The 20249-nt window shown below is 41.1% G+C and overlaps 1 protein-coding gene across 4 annotated transcripts in view; it reads right to left on the bottom strand.

Moving 5' to 3' along the window:
* GRIK1 (glutamate ionotropic receptor kainate type subunit 1) overlaps positions 1-12809 on the bottom strand; it is a 574449-nt gene extending 561640 nt beyond the window's left edge. For all 4 annotated transcript variants that reach the window (XM_089659510.1, XM_089659514.1, XM_089659511.1 and 1 more), the window contains exon 1: positions 12176-12809. In XM_089659510.1, coding sequence (XP_089515636.1) covers positions 12176-12299 — 124 coding nt within the window. In that variant the 5' untranslated portion in view covers positions 12300-12809. The remainder of the gene's footprint in view (positions 1-12175) is intronic.
* Between the last annotated feature and the right edge of the window lie 7440 nt (positions 12810-20249).

The raw sequence follows: 20249 nt of genomic DNA, 5'->3' as shown, positions 1-20249 counted from the left end.
CAACCCCCATCATTACCAGTGAAGTACACCTTCCTGACCATGTTGTGAAAGTGAATATGACTGAAAAATCTACAATTCCCATCTGCCGCCACAGCAGAGGGACTCATAGTTCTCAATGTTCTCCATCACAAAATTCAAGCTGAAACTTGCAGATTAAATCAGCTAATTAGATTACAAATACATAAAAAAAGATGTGCAAAGTATTCCAATTTAGAAAGCAGTCACAGCTTGAGTAGAAAAGCCCATTCCCTGCCAGCATGCTGCAAAGAACTCTGTGCAGAAGCAATGGTCTCTCTCTAGAAGTCTGCCATGTGCCCTGCTGAGTCAAAGCAAGAGCGCTCTAATCAGCAAGCTCCCTACTGATATAGGTCTGACTTAGTAGGGGGAATGTCAGATCAATGCAGAGAGACCACTGCTTCCACACAGAGAGAAAGGTTCCTTTTCTGCAGTACGCTGGCAAATGATAAATGTTTCTACTCTGGGCGTGGCTTCTTTCTAATGGAAATAAATTGTATGACTTTGCTTAGCCTGCGTTTTGACACGCCTGGAATGTATTTAGCTGTATTAACCCCTTCCCGTTGTCAGTATGCTTTTATGCGGCCCTTCTGAGCTAGGCTTTTTTTTCATGGGGCCACATACATGCATACATGTTCTTTGGTGGTAGGTTGTGGTAACAGCAAGAAAAATCGAAGAAGTTGTGATAATATGTACGATTTTACTAACACACGCCGAAGTTGCAAAATTGTGTTCAGGCATTAACATTTGTTTCATTCTCAGTAATTAAGGGGTTAAACGTAAGGTTATGTTGGGCTTTAATGCATCCAGAGGAATACAAAGAAGAAGACTCCATCTCCATCTAAACTCCAGTTTTCACACCCAAGTTATATAGGATTTTCAGATTCAGTTTGATCGCAGGTATATGTACTGTAGTTTGCTAAGAGATAGGTTTTTGTAAGCCTGATACAAGTTCAGAGTCATACTTATAGCACAGTAGTCATCAGGGAGCTTGCTGATTGGCATGCTTTTGCATTGAGTATACAGGGAACATGTTGGACCTCTGCAGAGAGACCACTGCTTCTGCACAGAGAGCAAGCAACCTTCTTTGCAGCAAGCTGGTAGTCAGGCTCTGCACACTTTCTAATGAAAACAAACTGGAAGTTGCTTGTCTTTTGTTTTATTTGGAATATATTTACCTCATTCAAAATGTCCATTAGACTTTAATTTTGTGATGGAGATTCAGGGCTTGAAGAAGATGCCCAACAAAAATCATCCATCTCTAGTCACTGTGTTCCCTGGACATGTACACAGATTAGAGAAGAGAAAATAAAATGATAATGTGAATGGACTGCATGTAAAGTGCTGCATACATTGTCAATGGCATTTAAATATCTGTAATAAATATATAAAATGGCTTTGAAGTAATTTTATTTTATAATTCTTTTTATAATTTTTTTAAATTTGTTGATTCTCTGTGTCCCACCAAAACGTCATATCGCAGCAAAATCTAGCACACCTGTGCTATTTCAACCATTAAGTCCTTTGAGTATCCGTACATACATTTGCTTGTACTATCTATAATTCTGCAAACAAAATAAAGCTGGTTTTGGCAGTTTGAAACCTGAAGCTGCTGTATGGGTCCTCGCTATCTGTACCCATTAGGACTATCTACCTCAAGAGAACGTTGTTAGGCTATTTTCTCTCCAAGTCGAATGTGTGAATCAGGACAATACCCCATTATGGCCACTAGATGGAGGTGATGATCATAGTATTATTATTATTATACAGTATTTATAAAGCGCCAATGGTTCGCTCAGCGCTGTACATTACAAAGGGGGACAGAACATGTGACGGAACAATACCAATACAATGCAAAACATGAGGGGATCGAGGGCCCTGCTCTTTCAAGTTTACAATCTAGGAGGGAAGGGATGGTGGCACAGGAGGAGATAGCTGTGGGGGATGGAGAGGTAGGAAGAGTGGAGGAGGTCGGCAAGTTAGCAGGGGGTGGGGTAGGCTTCCCTGAAGAGATGGGTTTTCAGGGTGCGCCTAAAGGAGAGGAGAGTAGGTGATAATCTGATGGATTGGGGCAGGGAGTTCCAGAGGATGGGTGACACCCTGGAGAAGTCCTGGAGGTGGGCATGGGAGGAGGAGACCAGGGAACTAGAGAGAAGGAGGTCTTGTTAGGAGCGGAGTGTGCGTGCTGGGCGGTACTTGGATATTAGGTCAGTGATGTAGTTCGGGGCAGTGTGGTGGACGGCTTTGTATGTCAGCGTTAGGATTTTGAATTTGATCCGTTGCGCAATTGGAGTAAAGTAAATAGTAAAGAATCTAGTAGCCATTTTCATATTATTGGCATTTTCATATTAACACGTTCATCCTGGAGAGAAATTAGCCGAAAACATTCAATGTTATCCTATTTGCACAGTACGTACAGTCTCCCAGGACAAAAAGCTCTGCAATTTCTTTTTAATAAATTCCCTTTTAAGAGTTCTCTAAAGTTCCCTTTCAGGAATTGTATTTTTAATGGAAACCTCTGGCAAAACTGTTTCTCCAGAATACTAGTAGGAGGCAGGGCTATGAATCATTCACTTTTATGTGCACATTTTACGTTGAGCTACTGAGCTCTATACACAATAGGCTTTTTTTTCTCAACAAGAGGTAAAGAGAAACTGGAAAACAAGGAAAGAAGATTAAAACTTAATTTAGGAATAAATATATATATTAATATTTCATATTATTCTGTTTGTAAAACATGTTTGCCTGGCCATATTAAAGTGTTACAAACCCCGGACCCTGAATTCACAATATCTGGCCTCCCACAGTACACAGAACATGGAAATGCAATTATTTTAGTAAATATAAACTGCTAAATACCTTTTCTCATCAGCAGTTAGAGCAGACTTGTGACTTCTATCGGTGTCCAGCAGAGCACATGTTAAAGCTTGTAGGATGAGTTTTCATTCTGCTCTAGGAGGATGCAGAACCCATGACCTCTGTCTGGACAGTGCTGATTGGCCCTGTGCTGATCACATGCACTCTCCCAGGAAATAAATCCCCTCTCTAGTAATACACACCAAACTGAGCATGTGTAGAGTGACTCTACATGATATGTCTTATCAGGAGATAAGAGGAGGAGGCTGGAAGAAGGGGAGGATCAGAGAAATCAGGATCAAACAGCCTTTTTACACAGTGCAGAGGATTCACCCCTTAGGTTCCACAGTGAGTATAACAAGCATGCTTAATTGCATATACAGACTGATTTTACTGTTGTGGGTTAAGTAACACTTTACGTAACTAAAGTTTGTCCCCCTTTGTAATGTACAGCGCTGAGCGAACTATTGGCACTTTAAAAATTCTGTATAATAATAATATGTACAAATGGTTATACATTTCCTTTGAGCTTTCTCTCTCATTTTAAAGCTTAGGGCAGTAGCACAGTCAAAACATGCAATGTGCCCCTTTCAGTCTAAAGTGTCAGTTTCCATTTATCCCACAATGAACTTCGCATAAGCAAGAAAGGCACAACACACCCAAAATGACCTTCAACTCATCCTCAGGGACGGGTCATAGCAACCTCATTACCAATGCATTTAATTAATATCACTTGTCACAAAGTAATAGGGCCACACTCAATGTCATTTCAGTCTGTACACATTGTAATAGATTCCAGTCTGACATGCCTGTATGAGCAAGGACATGCATTTTACAAGCAGTCAGTCCAGTAAAAAATAAGCAGTCTGGTTGGTATAAATTAGATCAGTTAATCATCGGTAGTAAGTAACTGACAAAATAAGCAGTTAATAGGTCACACCAAAGTTGTATTAGTTCAACTAACATTTAGTCTGTGACCTCTCAGTGGCTTTTTATGAACACATAATCTTTCATCACTATTAAAGGGTCAGTCCACCCAAAGTTATATTTTGTGGTTTTTGTTAGATAACGGAGGAAAAACACAACCGACAATCTCTTTTACCTCTTGGATAAGCTGTTGCAGAGACCTCTGCCTTGAGTTTCTGAATCTTCACCTCTACCATAGCTATTATGAATGGTCCCCTCTTTCCAATAGTTTTTTTTAATGTTTAGAGCAGCCTTTCTCAACCTTTTAACCCTAGAGGAACCCCTTAAATGGTTTTCTGATGTCAAAGAACCCTTACTAAAACCAATTATGCAAAGGTCAATGGCAAAACCCACATGGAAGAAAATTATATTTTAAATATATTTTAAAAATACTCTTCCCAAATATATTGACATATATTTGAAATACTACAATTGTGGCCGTATTCAATATATTTCAAAATATATTTCAATAAATAAACAAATATATATATATATATATATATATATATATACTGTATGTTGAAATGCAATTTTATTACAAAATATATGAAAAATATTTTTAAAAATACATTTTCAAATATACTGCATGTCTTTAAAAATAAATTTTATCTACATTTTTGGAATGCATTTAAAAATATATGTTAAAATAACGTTTTTATATGTTAAAAAATTCTGAAGAATATATTTTAAAAATATATATTTTTAAAAATATTTTTCATATATTTTAGAATATATAAAAAACGCATTTCCACATATATTATATATATATAATTTTAGTATTTCAAATATATGTCATTTTTTAAAAAATTCTGAAGAATATATTTAAAAAAATATATATTTTTAAAAATATTTTTCATATATTTTAGAATATATAAAAAACACATTTCCACATATATTTTATATATATATATATATATATATATAATTTTAGTATTTCAAATATATGTCAGTATATTTGAGAATATTTTAAAAATATATTTCAAATATATTTTTCTTCCATGTGGGAAATGCTTATTACATGGTGATCAGAAGGAATAATGTCCCCTTTACGGTGGTTGTCAGAATGCTATTATTTAAAACAGCTAAAAAGATTATTGGTTTCAGGCCACTGGCTCTGCCATGTGTCAGTGGACCTGGAATTATTCAGGCAGGTCAGATGGGTGGTCAGTCAGCCACAGCTAAAGGGACCCCTAGCTACCTCTAGAGCACATATTCTTAATCAGGGCTCTGTGGAACACTAAGGTTCCTCCAGAGGTTGCTAGAGGTTTCCTTAAGCTGCAGCTAGTTGACCTCCCATCTGATGATTCCTACATATTCCTATGTTATTTGATAAAGGTAGCGCTATTACATTGATCTTTTCAGATCTCTGTGGAGGCATTCTCAATACCACTGTAAGGGGAGGGGGGGGGGCATTCTTCTCTGATCACCTATAACAGGGGGGCATTCTTTTTACTGACCACTAATGTAAGGGTATTCTTTCCATTAAACCCTTATAAATTGGTTTTAGCAATGGTTCTCTGAGACCAGCAAATTATTTTTTAAGGGTTTCTCTGGGGTAAAGTGGTTGAGAAAGACTGCTCTAGAGTAACAGTCTCCAAACTTTTTAAACAAAGGGAAAGTTTACTGTCCCTCAGGCTTTTAGGAGGGTCGAACTGTGCCCAGTGGGAGTAAACAAGCACCATCTTTGGTCTTAGGAGGGAGAAATAGTTGATGTTAATAGGAGGAATAGTGCACCATTATTGGTGTCAGTGGAAGGAATAGTGTCCCTTTGTTGGTGTCAGTTGGAGGAATAGTGCCCCATTGTTGGTGTCAGTGGAAGTATTAGTGCCCTATTGTTGGTGTCAGTGGCAGATATAATGCCTCAAGGGACAGATAAAGGCAAGCGAAGGGCTGCATCCGGGCCGCAGGCCACAGTTTGGAGACCACTGCTCTAGAACCCTGGTTGATAATTTCTGGTATAGAGAATATAACAGGAGTAGATGAAGCAGACAAAGGTGAGCAGGAAAACACCAAATGGACTTTGAAAGTAGATTGGGGAGATCTTATTTTTGGGATAGCCAACCCATATAAAAAGTCATGGACTGAGTCAGAGAACCACCAACACTACTGAGTTTTGAGAGGACTGGTCTTTTAAGATCAAGAACAAAGAGCAAAGGACATTAACCCACAGCAATCAGATGAAATTTCTATTCTTTTGATTTCTCTAGATTGAAGACAAGTAGACATTGGATTAGTAGCTATGGGTTACAGTGGCTAGAGGCATAAAATAATTTACCACTTGACTGACCAGGTGATTTTTGAAAACATGGTTTTTCTAACCTTTCATTGTAAATAACACCACCAACACTTTTAATGTATTATTATCACATTACAATTTATTATATTTTGTTTGCTCAGTATTGTTTTTTTTTATTCGCAACTAAGTTGTTAACAAAAACATTTCTTACAGGCTGTGTTTCCCAAATATTGCCTGCAGTTCCTGTACTTTCCTGTAGCAATGGAATGGTGCTCCCTCAACACCATCCTACACTGGATCAGGGGCGTATTTACCACAAGGCAAACAAGGCACTTGCCTAGGGCAGCATTTTTAAGGGGGGCAGCACCTCCCTCCAGAAGAAGGGATGAAAGTGCTCCACGTGCTCCATGGGAACCAAGTGGGATCCGAGAAAGGCTGCTTAATGGTGTATGTAGAGCCTGAATCTCATTTCCAGGGATGTGCGGAGATGAAGATAAATGTCTTTCAGTCTATGGCCAAGGGGGTAGTGGAAGGCTCTCTCAGGTGGGGGGCAGGGGTGTTGTTGGTCAATGTCAGGCTTTCTCCAGAAGAGGGGCGGGGGGGTTGGTGTTAATCGGTGTCCGTGAGGGCGGACTATTTTTGTGTTGTCTAGGGCAGCACAAAACCTAAATACCCCAATGCACTGGATCACCAGATGCCTAAATGAGCTGCCTATGGGTCCAAGCAATGTCACATTGGAACTGGAGTACTTGTACAAATAGTGACTTTCAGCATGTCATCATTTGCATAGTGGGCACACAACTTGAGGTCAATACATAATGAACTGCACAACTATATTAACAGACATAAAAAATATATAATATTTTACATAAACACAGCATGGTCATACCCACCCTATCGCCTAACCTTCTCAGTCAACTCAGTAGAATGTGGAATCATCTGTTGATCAACAAGAAATCTAATAGATATCCAATATATGTGCTTTATCATTGATAGAGCTGTGGCATCATTAGTAAACAGGTCCACAAACTCTCATGTAATCTCTGACCCCCCAGGCCATGAATGGACTAGTAGAGCATCTTGGCGGTTCTCAGCAGGAGTGGAGATGGACAGAGGAGATTTCACTCATGTTTGATTCAATGTCAATTATATGGTCCAACTTACATGGGCAAAAAGTTGTAAGCTATACTCTTCATTTGGATGACTGTGTTATTATTTTTTTATGTTTTAGAAATTAATTAGAAAAATATTGTTCTCCAAGATAGCTAGCCGCACCCTAGTATCTGAAGTTTGGTTCTATCAATGTCCCTAGAGTACCCACGTGAACCTCCCCCTCTTCTGCCTCCTTGAACCCATTCCCCTTTCTTCTTTTAGCCTAGATTCACAACACTTCTGTGATATGATTTTGATCAGACTTTCAGTGTGATTATGTAATGCAAATTCAATGCAACTTTGATAAGGCCTGTATATTCAATGGGGCCAATATCACACTGGAATTGCTCCATAATACAGGAACCTTTTTGCAAAGTTGGACACCATTGAAAACAAAGTGATTTCCCTTGTCATGCGATTCTGTGTGACTCAAGTCACATCTGAACTCGCTCTAGTGTGAACAAGTTCTTAGAGAATGATTGCTCTCTCTTGGGTGACATGCTGTGGAAATGTTCTTCTATGTTTTATGTGCGCACTTCTATATTGATGTAAAGTTTTGTCCAAGCTGCCGTTGGAGACATGTTACCCCTCGTTGTAACCACCCTCAATAACTAACTCTTAAAAACTTTTCTTTAATAAAAATAATTAAATATTGAACTCTTTCCATAATTAAAAAAAACACTTAAAATACTGTAGTTGCCCTTTAAGCTGTCGTTAGCTGTGCCAATGCAGACAGGGTGTCCCACTACCGCACACTCTGCTACTCTGCCACAACAGGCGCACGTGGCCTGGAAACCAGCTGTATTCTGACACTTCAAAGTGTTCATGGTCTGTTAAGACTCTTTAACTTTGTCATTTGTTTATTGAATTCACCTGAAGTGAGCAAAACAACTAGTGTTTTAATTGTGCACATTTTTATGTATTCCTTTAAATCGATATTTGAATAACAAATCTGCAACATCCTTACAGATGCTCCTAAATCAGCTTTTCTCAACAAGGATTCCGTAGCACTGTAGGGTTCCTCCAGATGTTGCTAGAGGTTCCTTGAGCATTAAGTAAGTAATCTTTGACAACAATGATCTTATATGTAAGGGGGAAATCTTCCCTGGCAACAAAGATCTTAAATGTTGGGGGATTCTCCCCAATGACCATCACACTAAAGTACCATAAGCTGTAGATATTGAAATTATTTACAGAGGTTCCATGAGACCAGAAAGTCAATTCAAGAGTTTCCCTGTGTTAAGAAGATTGTAAATGGTTGTTCTAGACTGTGCTGACAATCTTCTATCCTTTGCCTTTAAGTAAATAAAGCCTTTCTGTACAACATAGTTTCTATTTGCTGTATCAACTCTGATGAATACAAAGTATTAGGCATGGTGTGCGTGAAGATAAGTGGTTGTAATCAGCAGCTAGTACGGCAGTGGGAACCAGAATGTCTCTGAACATAATCAGACCCAAGGAAGCATGAAGATGAAGCTTCTGCTATGTGTTGAGACCATTGATTGTGTGCGTGATGTGTGCAGTTTTAGGGAAGTTCAGGCAGTTCCATCGCTCTGCTCGATCTGCATCCTCTCTCATTGGTATCTAAGCACAACATCAGCATCCTCTCTGTAGTGGAGGAGTATTGTATGAGCCAGGGTACCAGGGATGCTTTGTCTGATGGGCAGATCTATACCGAGAAGAAGAGAACACTACTGAAACCAACATACTCTACTACATACATGTGTCCTATGTATACAATGCCAGCACAGTCTATACGTATCCAGACATCTGAAGGGTTTGTTTCATTATCATAGCATACTTAAAATCCTTATCAAAAAATGGCTTGTTGGTTCCTGCATATCTCAAAGGGTTAAGCGTGTACCATGTGTTGCTGTTAGAAAGTTGCTGCACAGCTTCACGTATGCAAAGCCACCCACCTCAATCAAGGAGCTAACTGGGTGCCACCACTCTTCTATGTAAAATGTATAGTTGTCACTTGTCACTTACTTCCAGGGACCGTGACAGGTTGTCAAGAAAAAAAATTCCTGGAATTCAGAACTAACCAAGCGTACTGTAACCACCCTCCCCTTTTCAACATAGTAAATGGAATTTTTATATTTTCATGTTCTTTTGTCTTTTTTCCATATATATTCTACTATAACAGCAGGCTTTCAAATTCGATAGGCAAACATTAAATTCATTCATCCTTAGTCCAGGTGTATATATAGTGATTGTTAATAACACCCTTGGGCATCAGTATACATAACCTATATAATTATATGGAAAATCACTTTTGGGATCAGTATACACAGCTCTCATACCTATATAGACCATCACTATTGGAGATCAGTATATACAACCCATACCTATATAACAATCACTCTTGGAGGTCATTGTACACAACCCATACCCATATAAAAAAATTCTTGGGGATCAATATGCACAATATATATAAGTATATAGAAAAGAACTATTGAGGATCATTATACACAACCCACACCAACATAAAATTATTTTGGGGGATCATTATACACAACATATATAAAAATATAGAAAATAGCTCTTGGTGATCAGTATACACAATCCATACTTATATATAAAATCACTTTTGAGGATCAGTATACACAACCTATACCTATATAGAAAACCATACTTGGGGATCAGTATACACAACCCATACCTATATAGAAAACCATACTTGGGGATCAGTATACACAACCAATACCTATATAGAAAACCATACTTGGGGATCAGTATACACAACCCATACCTATATAGAAAACCATACTTGGGGATCAGTATACACAACCAATACCTATATAGAAAACCATACTTGGGGATCAGTATACACAACCCATACCTATATAGAAAACCATACTTGGGGATCAATATACACAATCTATACCTATATAGGAAATCACTTTCATTATACATAACTCATGTTCTTATATAGAAAATCACTTATGAGGATCAGTATACATAACCTATTTACCTATATAGAAAAATGTTTTGTAACCAAAATATCCAACAGAAACATGAAAGTGATTTTAAAACAGATGCAACTGGTATTTAAAGAGCAACTGGTATGTGTAGTTCTTTAGGGAGCTACAGGTTGTAAATAAATACTCAGAAGTACTTATAGGACACCTGTCAGGACAGAAATAAAGCTGCAATTGCTAAGTTATTTTGTATGTGCATAGTCTTCATCATTTTTTCCCTTAGAATCATCAGGTGCCCTGCTTGTCCCTGCTTAGGCATAAGAGCCCAGGAACGTGCACCTACAAATAAAGTCAGCAGCCAATGCTAACTTATTTTTGAAGGTGTCAACCCTATCCTTTTTTTCCTTTACAACTATCAAATGCCCTGCTTATCCCAGGTCATGCATAGGAGCCCTGGAACTTGTACTTGCAAGCAAAATCTGCTAACAACGTCAACTTATTTTTGAAGGTTTCATCTCTTTCCTTTTTCCTTTATCCTTTAGAACCATCATATGCCCTGCTTTTCCCAGATCATGCATAGGAGCCCTGGAACTTGCACTTGAAAGCAAAGTCAGCTGCCAAAGTCAACTTATTTACTAAGGTGTCATCCCTTTCCTATTTCCTTTAGAACCATCATTTGCCCTGCTTATCCCAGGTCATGCATAGGAGCCCTGGAACTTACACTTACAAGCAAAGTCAACTGCCAATGCCAACTTATTTATGAAGGTTTTATTTTATTTTATTTTACTTACTTATTACAGGTACTTATATAGTGCTGCCGATTTATGCAGCACTTTACATATATATATTATACATTTACATCAGGTTTCATCCCTTTCCTATTTCCTTTACAATCATCAAATGCCCTGCTTATCCCAGGTCAAGCATAGGAGCCCTGGAATTTGCACTTACAAGCAAAGTCAGCTGCCCATGCCAACTTATTTATGAAGGTTTCATCCCTTATTTATTAAGGTGTCATCCCTTTCCTATCTCCTTTAGAACCATCATTTGCCCTACTTATCCCAGGTTATGCATAGGAGTTCTGGAACTTACACTTACAAGCAAAGTCAGCTGCCGATGCCAACTTATTTTTGAAGGTTTCATCCATTTCCTATTTCCTTTAGAACCATCATTTGCCCTGTTTATCCCAGGTCATGCATAGGAGCCCTGGAACTTGCTCTTAAAAGCAAAGTCATCTGCCAATGCCAACTTGTTTTTGAAGGTTTCATCCCTTATTTATTAAGGTGTCATCCCTTTCCCATTTCCTTTAGAACCATCATTTTCCCTGCTTATCCCAGGTCATGCATAGGAGCCCTGGAACTTGCACTTACAACTCAGCTGCCAATGCCAGCTTATTTTTGAAGGTTTCATCCATTTCCTATTTCCTTTAGAACCATCATTTGCCCTGCTTATCCCAGATCATGCATAGGAGCCCTGGAACTTGCACTTACAAGCAAAGTCAGCTGCCAATGCCAACTTGTTTTTGAAGGATTCATCCCTTATTTATTAAGGTGTCATCCCTTTCCCATTTCCTTTAGAACCATCATTTTCCCTACTTCTCCCAGGTCACGCATAGGAGCCCTGGAACTTGCACTTACAAGTCAGCTGCCAATGCCAACTTGTTTTTGAAGGTTTCATCCCTTATTTATTAAGGTGTCATCCCTTTCCCATTTCCTTTAGAACCATCATTTTCCCTACTTCTCCCAGGTCACGCATAGGAGCCCTGGAACTTGCACTTACAAGTCCGCTGCCAATGCCAACTTATTTTTGAAGGTTTCATCTATTTCCTATTGCCTTTAGAACCATCATTTGCCCTGCTTATCCCAGGTCATGCTAGAAGCCCCGGAACTTGCACCTACAAAAAAGTCAGCTGTCATATATCTGTCCTGACTTTTCCTTTTTATTGCCGGACTATGTGATCAGTGGGCACAGATAATGCCATAGCTTTCAGTGGGGTGCTCTGGCTTGCAGCTGGCATGCTTCTACTCACCAATCCTTAGAACTTGCTGGGACGTCTGCGGGAGCATGGCAGAGAGAATGGAGAAGAAGGGCAAGAAAAGTCCACAGCAGCCAGAGAGATGCATCCTCAGCAAGGACTGGTCAGCGGTGCCCATGCTGCAATGTCCGTGCGATCATGAGCGGAGCAGGGGCTGCCAGCCAGGCTTCATCCTCATGCTTTGCTCGCCCGGCGCCCCCCTAGCCCATCACTGCATCCCCCCCGGGATTCCGGAAAGCAGCCACAAGCCGGGGCAGCCTCTTCTCCTGCTCAGCTCCCCCAAGGCAAGGCAAAGGTCCGCAGCTAGGCTCTCCAGTCCTGACAGTCCAGGAAAAGTGAAGGAGGGAGACAGGAGCAGCATGCAGTGATCTCCAGCAGATTAACCTCCCATCACTCCCACTGCAACTACTTTAAAGAGCTGCCCCTGCCAGGGATGATTGAATCTTTGCTGGGAAGCTGATGATAAAAGCAATTCTAATCTCCATGTTTGGCTGGGAGAAGGGATGCTGGATGATTAAGTCTGCGCTGGAAGGCAGGCAGCATGCTGGAGAGTCACATCCCTGCCTGATGCTGCTGCTGGTGCTGATGCTGCTGCTGCTGCTGCTGCTACTGCTGCTGCTGTGTTCACTTGCCATTCTTCTACAGAACACACTCTTCTTATTAAATGAGCATTTTAGGGACCACCCCCCAGCACTCATCACACTGGAGATGGCTTCACACCTCCTAGAAGAGGAAACTCTCACCTGCTCCAATGATGGAAAGGGCAAAGGAAAGCTTAGGAGATCAGATATAGCAAAGGTCATCAAACATGACAGGTATAGGGGGGTGGACAGGGCAGAGAGGTGACAGTTTAGAAGATCAGACATAGCAAAGGGCATCAGACGTGACAGGTATAGGAGGTGGACAGGGCAGAGAGGTGACAGTTTAGGAGATCAGACATAGCAAAGGTCATCAGACGTGACAGGTATAGGGGGGTGGACAGGGCAGAGAGGTGACAGTTTAGGAGATCAGACATAGCAAAGGTCATCAGACGTGACAGGTACAGGGGGTGGACAGGGCAGAGAGGTGACAGTTTAGGAGATCAGACATAGCAAAGGTCATCAGACATGACAGGTATAGGGGGGTGGACAGGGCAGAGAGGTGACAGTTTAGAAGATCAGACATAGCAAAGGGCATCAGACGTGACAGGTATAGGAGGTGGACAGGGCAGAGAGGTGACAGTTTAGGAGATCAGACATAGCAAAGGTCATCAGACGTGACAGGTATAGGGGGGTGGACAGGGCAGAGAGGTGACAGTTTAGGAGATCAGACATAGCAAAGGTCATCAGACATGACAGGTACAGGAGGTGGACAGGGCAGAGAGGTGACAGTTTAGGAGATCAGACATAGCAAAGGTCATCAGACATGACAGGTACAGGAGGTGGACAGGGCAGAGAAGAGGTGCCAGTTCAGCAGATCAGACATAGCAAAGGTCATCAGACATGACAGGTTCAGGAGGTGGACAGGGCAGAGAAGAGGTGCCAGTTTAGGAGATCAGACATAGCACAGGTCATCAGACATGGCAAGTACAGGGGGTGGACAGGGCAGAGAAGAGGTGCCAGTTTAGGAGATCAGACATAGCACAGGTCATCAGACATGACAGGTACAGGGGGTGGACAGGGCAGAGAAGAGGTGCCAGTTTAGGAGATCAGACATAGCACAGGTCATCAGATATGAAAGGAGCAGGGGTGGACAGGGCAGAGGAGATGTGACAGTTTAGGAGATGATACATAGCACAGGGCATCAGACATGGCAAGTATGGGGGATGGATAGGGCAAAGGAGATGTGTCAGTTTAGGAGATCAGACATAGCACAGGTCATCAGACATGACACGTATAGGGGGTGGACAGGGCAGAGAAAAGGTGCCATTTTAGGAGATCAGACATAGCACAGGTTATTAGATATGAAAGGTACAGGGGATGACCAGGGTGGAGGAAAGGTGCCAGTTTAGATCATACATACCACAGGCCATCAGATATGACAGTTACATGGGATGGACAGTGCATTGGAATTATGCCAGTCTGGAAGATCGTACATAGAACAGGTCATCAGACATCACAGCTAAAAGGGATGAACAGGACAAACAAGAGTTTAGGTGATTGGACATAGCACAGGTCACCTGACATGACCAGTACAGGTGGTGCACAAGGCATAGGAGAGATGCTACCAGACTAGAAGATCATACATAGCACAGGTCATTGGATATGATAGAATGAGGATGAACAGGGCAGATGAGATGTGCTGATTTAGGAGATATACATATCACAGGTCCTCAGATATGTCAAATATCAGGTACAAGGGATGGACAGTGCAGTGCAGTGGAGATCATACAAAGCACAGATCATTGGACATGAAAGGTACATACCCATATGGAAGAAAATATATTTGAAATATATCTTAACCACTTCCAGTCCGGACACTATTACCCCCTTCCTGACCAGGGCAATTTTCAGCTTTCAGCGCTATCACACTTTGAATGACAATTGCGCGGTCATGCAACACTGTACCCATATGAATTTTTTACCATTTTTTTGAGAAAGATAAAACTTTATTTTGGTGGTATTTATTCACAACTGGGATTTTTATTTTTTTTCTATGAAAAAGTCCCAAAATTTTGAAAAAAAGTGTTTTTATTATAAAATATTGCAAATAAATAATATTTCATCATAAATCTTGGCCAAAATTTATTCCATTATCTTTTTAGTTAAAAAAAAAAAAAGCCAAATTAGTTTAAAACCAAAAATTATAATTTTTAAACATTTTTTTTTTACATTTGTATTTTTTTTAATATTATTATTTATTTTATTCTTATTTTTTACATACTGTCACCCTAGCAGTACAGTGTCACCATGGTGACACTGTACTACTTTTGGGGGGTGATGAAGATTTTTTTTTTTTTTTTTACCCCCATATAGGATGTAAAAGCAATCATATCTCTTTCTCTCTGTCTGCATTCTTGCAGCCATTGAGAACTACTGAGTGAGCTGTGATTGGTCACAGCTTGTCACATGGTACAAGGCTGTTGTGAATAGCCTTGTACCGTGTGACCTCTGTGATCATTCACAGATTTCAAACGTAGTAAGCAATGATGTCAGAAGTGACATCTTGCTTACTACTTTGCATGTGATCACTGATTGGCCAATCAGTGATCACATGATCAGGACCTCGTACAGAGGTCCCGTCCAACAATCGGTGTTTCACTGTGTCCTCCGGACACAGTGGGCACCGGATCGCAGTGCTGCGCGCTCCCGGGGAGCGAGCACAAGCAGGGTGCGGGGAGGCCGTTTATAAACGGCCACCCAACCCTGCAGTGCCACCGTCCAGCCGTTTATATACAAGTGTAAAGTTTGGTGGAGGGGGGATTATGGTGTGGGGTTGTTTTTCAGGGGTTGGGCTTGGCCCCTTAGTTCCAGTGAAGTGAAATCTTTAAGGCGTCAGCATACCAAGAGATTTTGGACAATTTCATGCTCCCAACTTTTTGGGTGGAGGAACTTGACTGGCCTGCACAGAGTCCTGATCTCAACTCGATAGAACACCTTTGGGATGAATTAGAGTGGAGATTGCGAGCCAGGCCTTCTGACATTAGTGCCCGATCTCACAAATGCACTTCTAGAAGAATGGTCAAACCTTCCCATAGACACACTCCTAAACCTTGTTGACAGACTTCCCAGAAGAGTTGTAGCTGTTATCACAGCAAAGGGTGGGCCAACTCAATATTGAACCACATGGACTAAGACTGGGATGCCATTAAAGGGTATGTGTGTGTAAAGTCCCAATACTTTTGGCAATATAGTGTATGTCTATGATTGATTACTGAATACGTAATCCAAATACTGTATCTTTAATAACACAGAATTAAAATATATCTGCAATTACACTACTTCTATAGATCACATCACCTCTCAGCTATTGATAACGTTATTTCATTCTTACATTTATGTTACAAGATTGTACAGAGATGATTGTATGGCCAGCTTTAGACATGACATGTACAGGGGGTGGACAGAGCTGAGGAATGGTGCCGATTTAGGAAATCATACAGAGCACTGGTTCTTAAGGTGGTCATATACTATACATTTTTATTGTACAATCTCCTTTTGATCCACCATTAAGTATATAGTGTGGGTGCCTGCCTGATATTATACACATTGAATAGATTGTTTACATGTGTCCTGCTATTAAACTGTTTTGGTAAACGTACAGGAGATTGTACAGAGATGAGCTTATGGCCAGCTTTAGATATGACACATACAGTGAGGTAAAAAAGTATTTAGTTCTCCCACTTAAAAAGATGAGAGAGGCCTGTAATTGGCATCATAGGTAGACCTCAACTATGAGAGACAAAATGAGAAAAAAAAATTCAGACAATCACATTGGCTGATTTGGAAAGAATTTATTTGCAAATTATGGTGGAAAATAAGTATTTGGTCACCTACAAACAAGCAAGATTTCTGGCTCTCACAGACCTGTACCTTCTTCTTTAAGAGGCTCCTCTGTCCTGCACTCATTACCTGTATCAATGGCACCTGTTTGAACTTGTTATCAGTATAAAAGACACCTGTCCACAACCTCAAACAGTCACACTCCAAACTCCACTAGGGTGAAGACCAAAGAGCTGTCGAAGGACACCAGAAACAAAATTGTAGACCTGCACCAGGCTGGGAAGACTGAATCTGCAATAGGCAAGCAGCTTGGTGTGAACAAATCAACTGTGGGAGCAATAATTAGAAAATGGAAGACATACAAGACCACTGATAATCTCCCTCGATCTGGGGCTCCACGCAAGATCTCACCCCGTGGGGTCAAAATGATCACAAGGACGGTGAGCAAAAATCCCAGGACCACACGGCGGGACCTAGTGAATGACCTGCAGAGAGCTGGGACCAACGTAACAAAGGCTACCATCAGTAACACTACGCCGCCAGGGACTCAGATCCTGCAGTGCCAGACGTGTCCCCCTGCTTAAGCCAGTACATGTCCGGGCCCGTCTGAAGTTTGCTAGAGAGCCTTTGGATGATCCAGAAGAGGATTGGGAGAATGTCATATGGTCAGATGAAACCAAAATAGAACTGTTTGGTAGAAACACAACTCGTCGTGTTTGGAGGAGAGAGAATGCTGAGTTGCATCCAAAGAACACTATACCTACTGTGAAGCATGGGGGTGGCAACATCATGCTTTGGGGCTGTTTCTCCGCAAAGGGACCAGGACGACTGATCCATGTACAGGACAGAATGAATGGGGCCATGTATTGTGAGATTTTGAGTGCAAACCTCCTTCCATCAGCAAGGACATTGAAGATGAAACGTGGCTGGGTCTTCCAACATGACAATGATCCCAAACATACCGCCCGGGCAATGAAGGAGTGGCTTCGTAAGAAGCATTTCAAGGTCCTGGAGTGGCCTAGCCAGTCTCCAGATCTCAACCCCATAGAAAACCTTTGGAGGGAGTTGAAAGTCCGTGTTGCCCAGCGACAGCCCCAAAACATCACTGCTCTAGAGGAGATCTGCATGGAGGAATGGGCCAACATACCAGCAACAGTGTGTGCCAACCTTGTGAAGACTTACAGGAAACGTTTGACCTCTGTCATTGCCAACAAAGGATATATAACAAAGTATTGAGATGAACTTTTGATATTCACCAAATACTTATTTTCCACCATAATTTGCAAATAAATTCTTTCCAAATCAGCCAATGTGATTGTCTGGATTTTTTTTTCTCATTTTGTCTCTCATAGTTGAGGTCTACCTATGATGCCAATTACAGGCCTCTCTCATCTTTTTAAGTGGGAGAACTTGCACAATTGGTGGCTGACTAAATACTTTTTTGCCCCACTGTACATGGGATGGTCAGGGCAGAGGAAAGGTGCCATTATAGGAGATCTTATATAACATAGATCACCAAACATGACAAGTACGGTGGGATTTAGGTGAGGAGAGGATTTGTGCTGGGGTGGGGAGAATTTGTGCTGAGGAGAGTGGTCTCGGTAGTGAGAGGATTTATGCTGGGGGAAGATTTGTGCTGGTGGTGAAGTTCAGCTTTAACCCTCATAATGCCACTTTAAGTGGGCTTTAGTGCGGTCATATGATCAGGAGCTTGTCTCACTGACTCCCGAACAGAAGCCTTGATTGAGAGCTGTCATGACAGCTTGGTAAGTGTGCTTGGAGCGCACAGTGAGCATACTCTCAGCACACAACCACAGACCATCATGGACACATACTATTTGTGATGGCTGGGCATTAAAGCCCACATTTCTTGCTGCCACATATGTGCATTAGTGGTTGGAGAGAGGCTAAAATACATCCTGCCAAGAAAATCTGGTGGATATTCATTATAAAACAACTATCCAAATGGGACCTACTGACTCCATGGCACCAGGTGCATAACCGTCTGGTTGTTTCTTTTTTATAGTACAATAAACATAATTGAAAAAACTCCTCCAAAGCTTCTTCTGAAGGTACATTTCTTTATATTCTTAAATAAAGCAATTAGAGATAAGAGACAAATATACTCGGCGTGTCTCAAGCTACATTTCACTGTCTGTTCCTAATAAGAAGAAAATACAATGTCCTTGGCATGAAGACATTTTGTTCTAAATGACTTTACGGAATTCAATACTTCTGCAGTCGTACACCATATTCCCACCCTTTAGTTCAGTGTCCTTTCTTAAAGGAAATATATACTGTGGACTTATTTATGTTTTTGAATAAATTAATCATTTTGATGTAAATGATCTTACAAAACATTAAATCTTCAGCATTGCTGTGTCCCACTCCACCTACTAAAGAGGTTCTCATACCCATCCTCAGGTCTCACCAACAATGTTTTCTGGATCTCTTTATTTGTTCCAGAGAGAAAATACACAAAAAATTTCACTGAAGGTAAGACATGAAAGCAGGATGAGAACCAATGCTTACAGTCATCTGGTTGTGACCCACTGCTGGTCTGTGGCTTACCTCCACCCAGGCCTCAAGAGAGCTGCAGTTCCTTCAACCTCTCACATTGCCTCCCAGCTCCCATAGTGATTTGCAATGCCCCTCAACCTCCCAAATGGTATCCAGACCCGCTGAAAGCCTTCAGCTCCAAGAGTGCCACCCAACTGCCCAGCATGCCACCCAACTGTCTTCAGTGCCCCTTTGCTTGCTACAGAGATTCCAGCCCTCCATAGGGCCCCAACCTCCAACTGTGTCCCACAGTATCCTTCAGTCCCTGACAGTGTTCCACAGTGCCCCTGCAAAGCATCCAGCCTCCTGGAGAGCCCCCTCCAGAGTCCCCATCCCTCACAATTGCCCTCAGCTCACAGCAGAAACCTCGGTACACCTGCGGTACAGTCCTCTATTCCTCTCCAGAACCCCTACCCTAGCAGGACTTTGAGCTGACAGTGACATCACCTGTGTTTTTGAGGGGGATAGGGTGACTAGTTTGTTTTTAAATAGCTTTTGAGTTGGGGGGCAGAGGGCTGACAAAAAGTCAACGTTCTGTGTGCCGTGGAAGATTGGTTTTAAATTCCTGAACCCTGTGTATTATTTAATCCAGTACTTCTTATGCCACCTACATTGCCCTGAAAAAGTATTCATACCCCTTTAAATTTTCCACATTTTGTCATGTTACAATCAAAAAGGTAAATGTATTTTATTGGGATTTTATGAGAAAGACCAACACAAAGTGGCACATAATTGTAAAGTGGAAGGAAAATGATAAATGGATTTCAAAATTTTTTACAAATATCTGAAAAATGTGGCGTGCATCTATATTCAGCCCCTGTGAGTCATTACTTTGTAGGACCTCCTTTTGTTGCAAATACAGCTGCAAGTCGTTTTGGGGATGTCTCTACCAGGTTTGCACATCTAGAGAGTGAAATCTTTGCCCATTCTTCTTTGCAAAATAGCTCAAGCTCTGTCAGATTGGATGGAGAGCATCTGTGAACAGCAATTTTCAAGTCTTGCCACCAATTCTCAATTGGATATAGATCTGGACTGTGACTGGGCCATTCTAACACATGAATATGCCTTGATCTAAACCATTTCATTGT

Source organism: Staurois parvus, unplaced genomic scaffold (genome assembly GCF_062004578.1).
Source record: "Staurois parvus isolate SC_StPar_1 unplaced genomic scaffold, SC_StPar_1.0 ptg001162l, whole genome shotgun sequence".
NCBI lineage: Eukaryota > Metazoa > Chordata > Amphibia > Anura > Ranidae > Staurois > Staurois parvus.
This window is presented reverse-complemented; position numbering and strand designations above follow the sequence as displayed.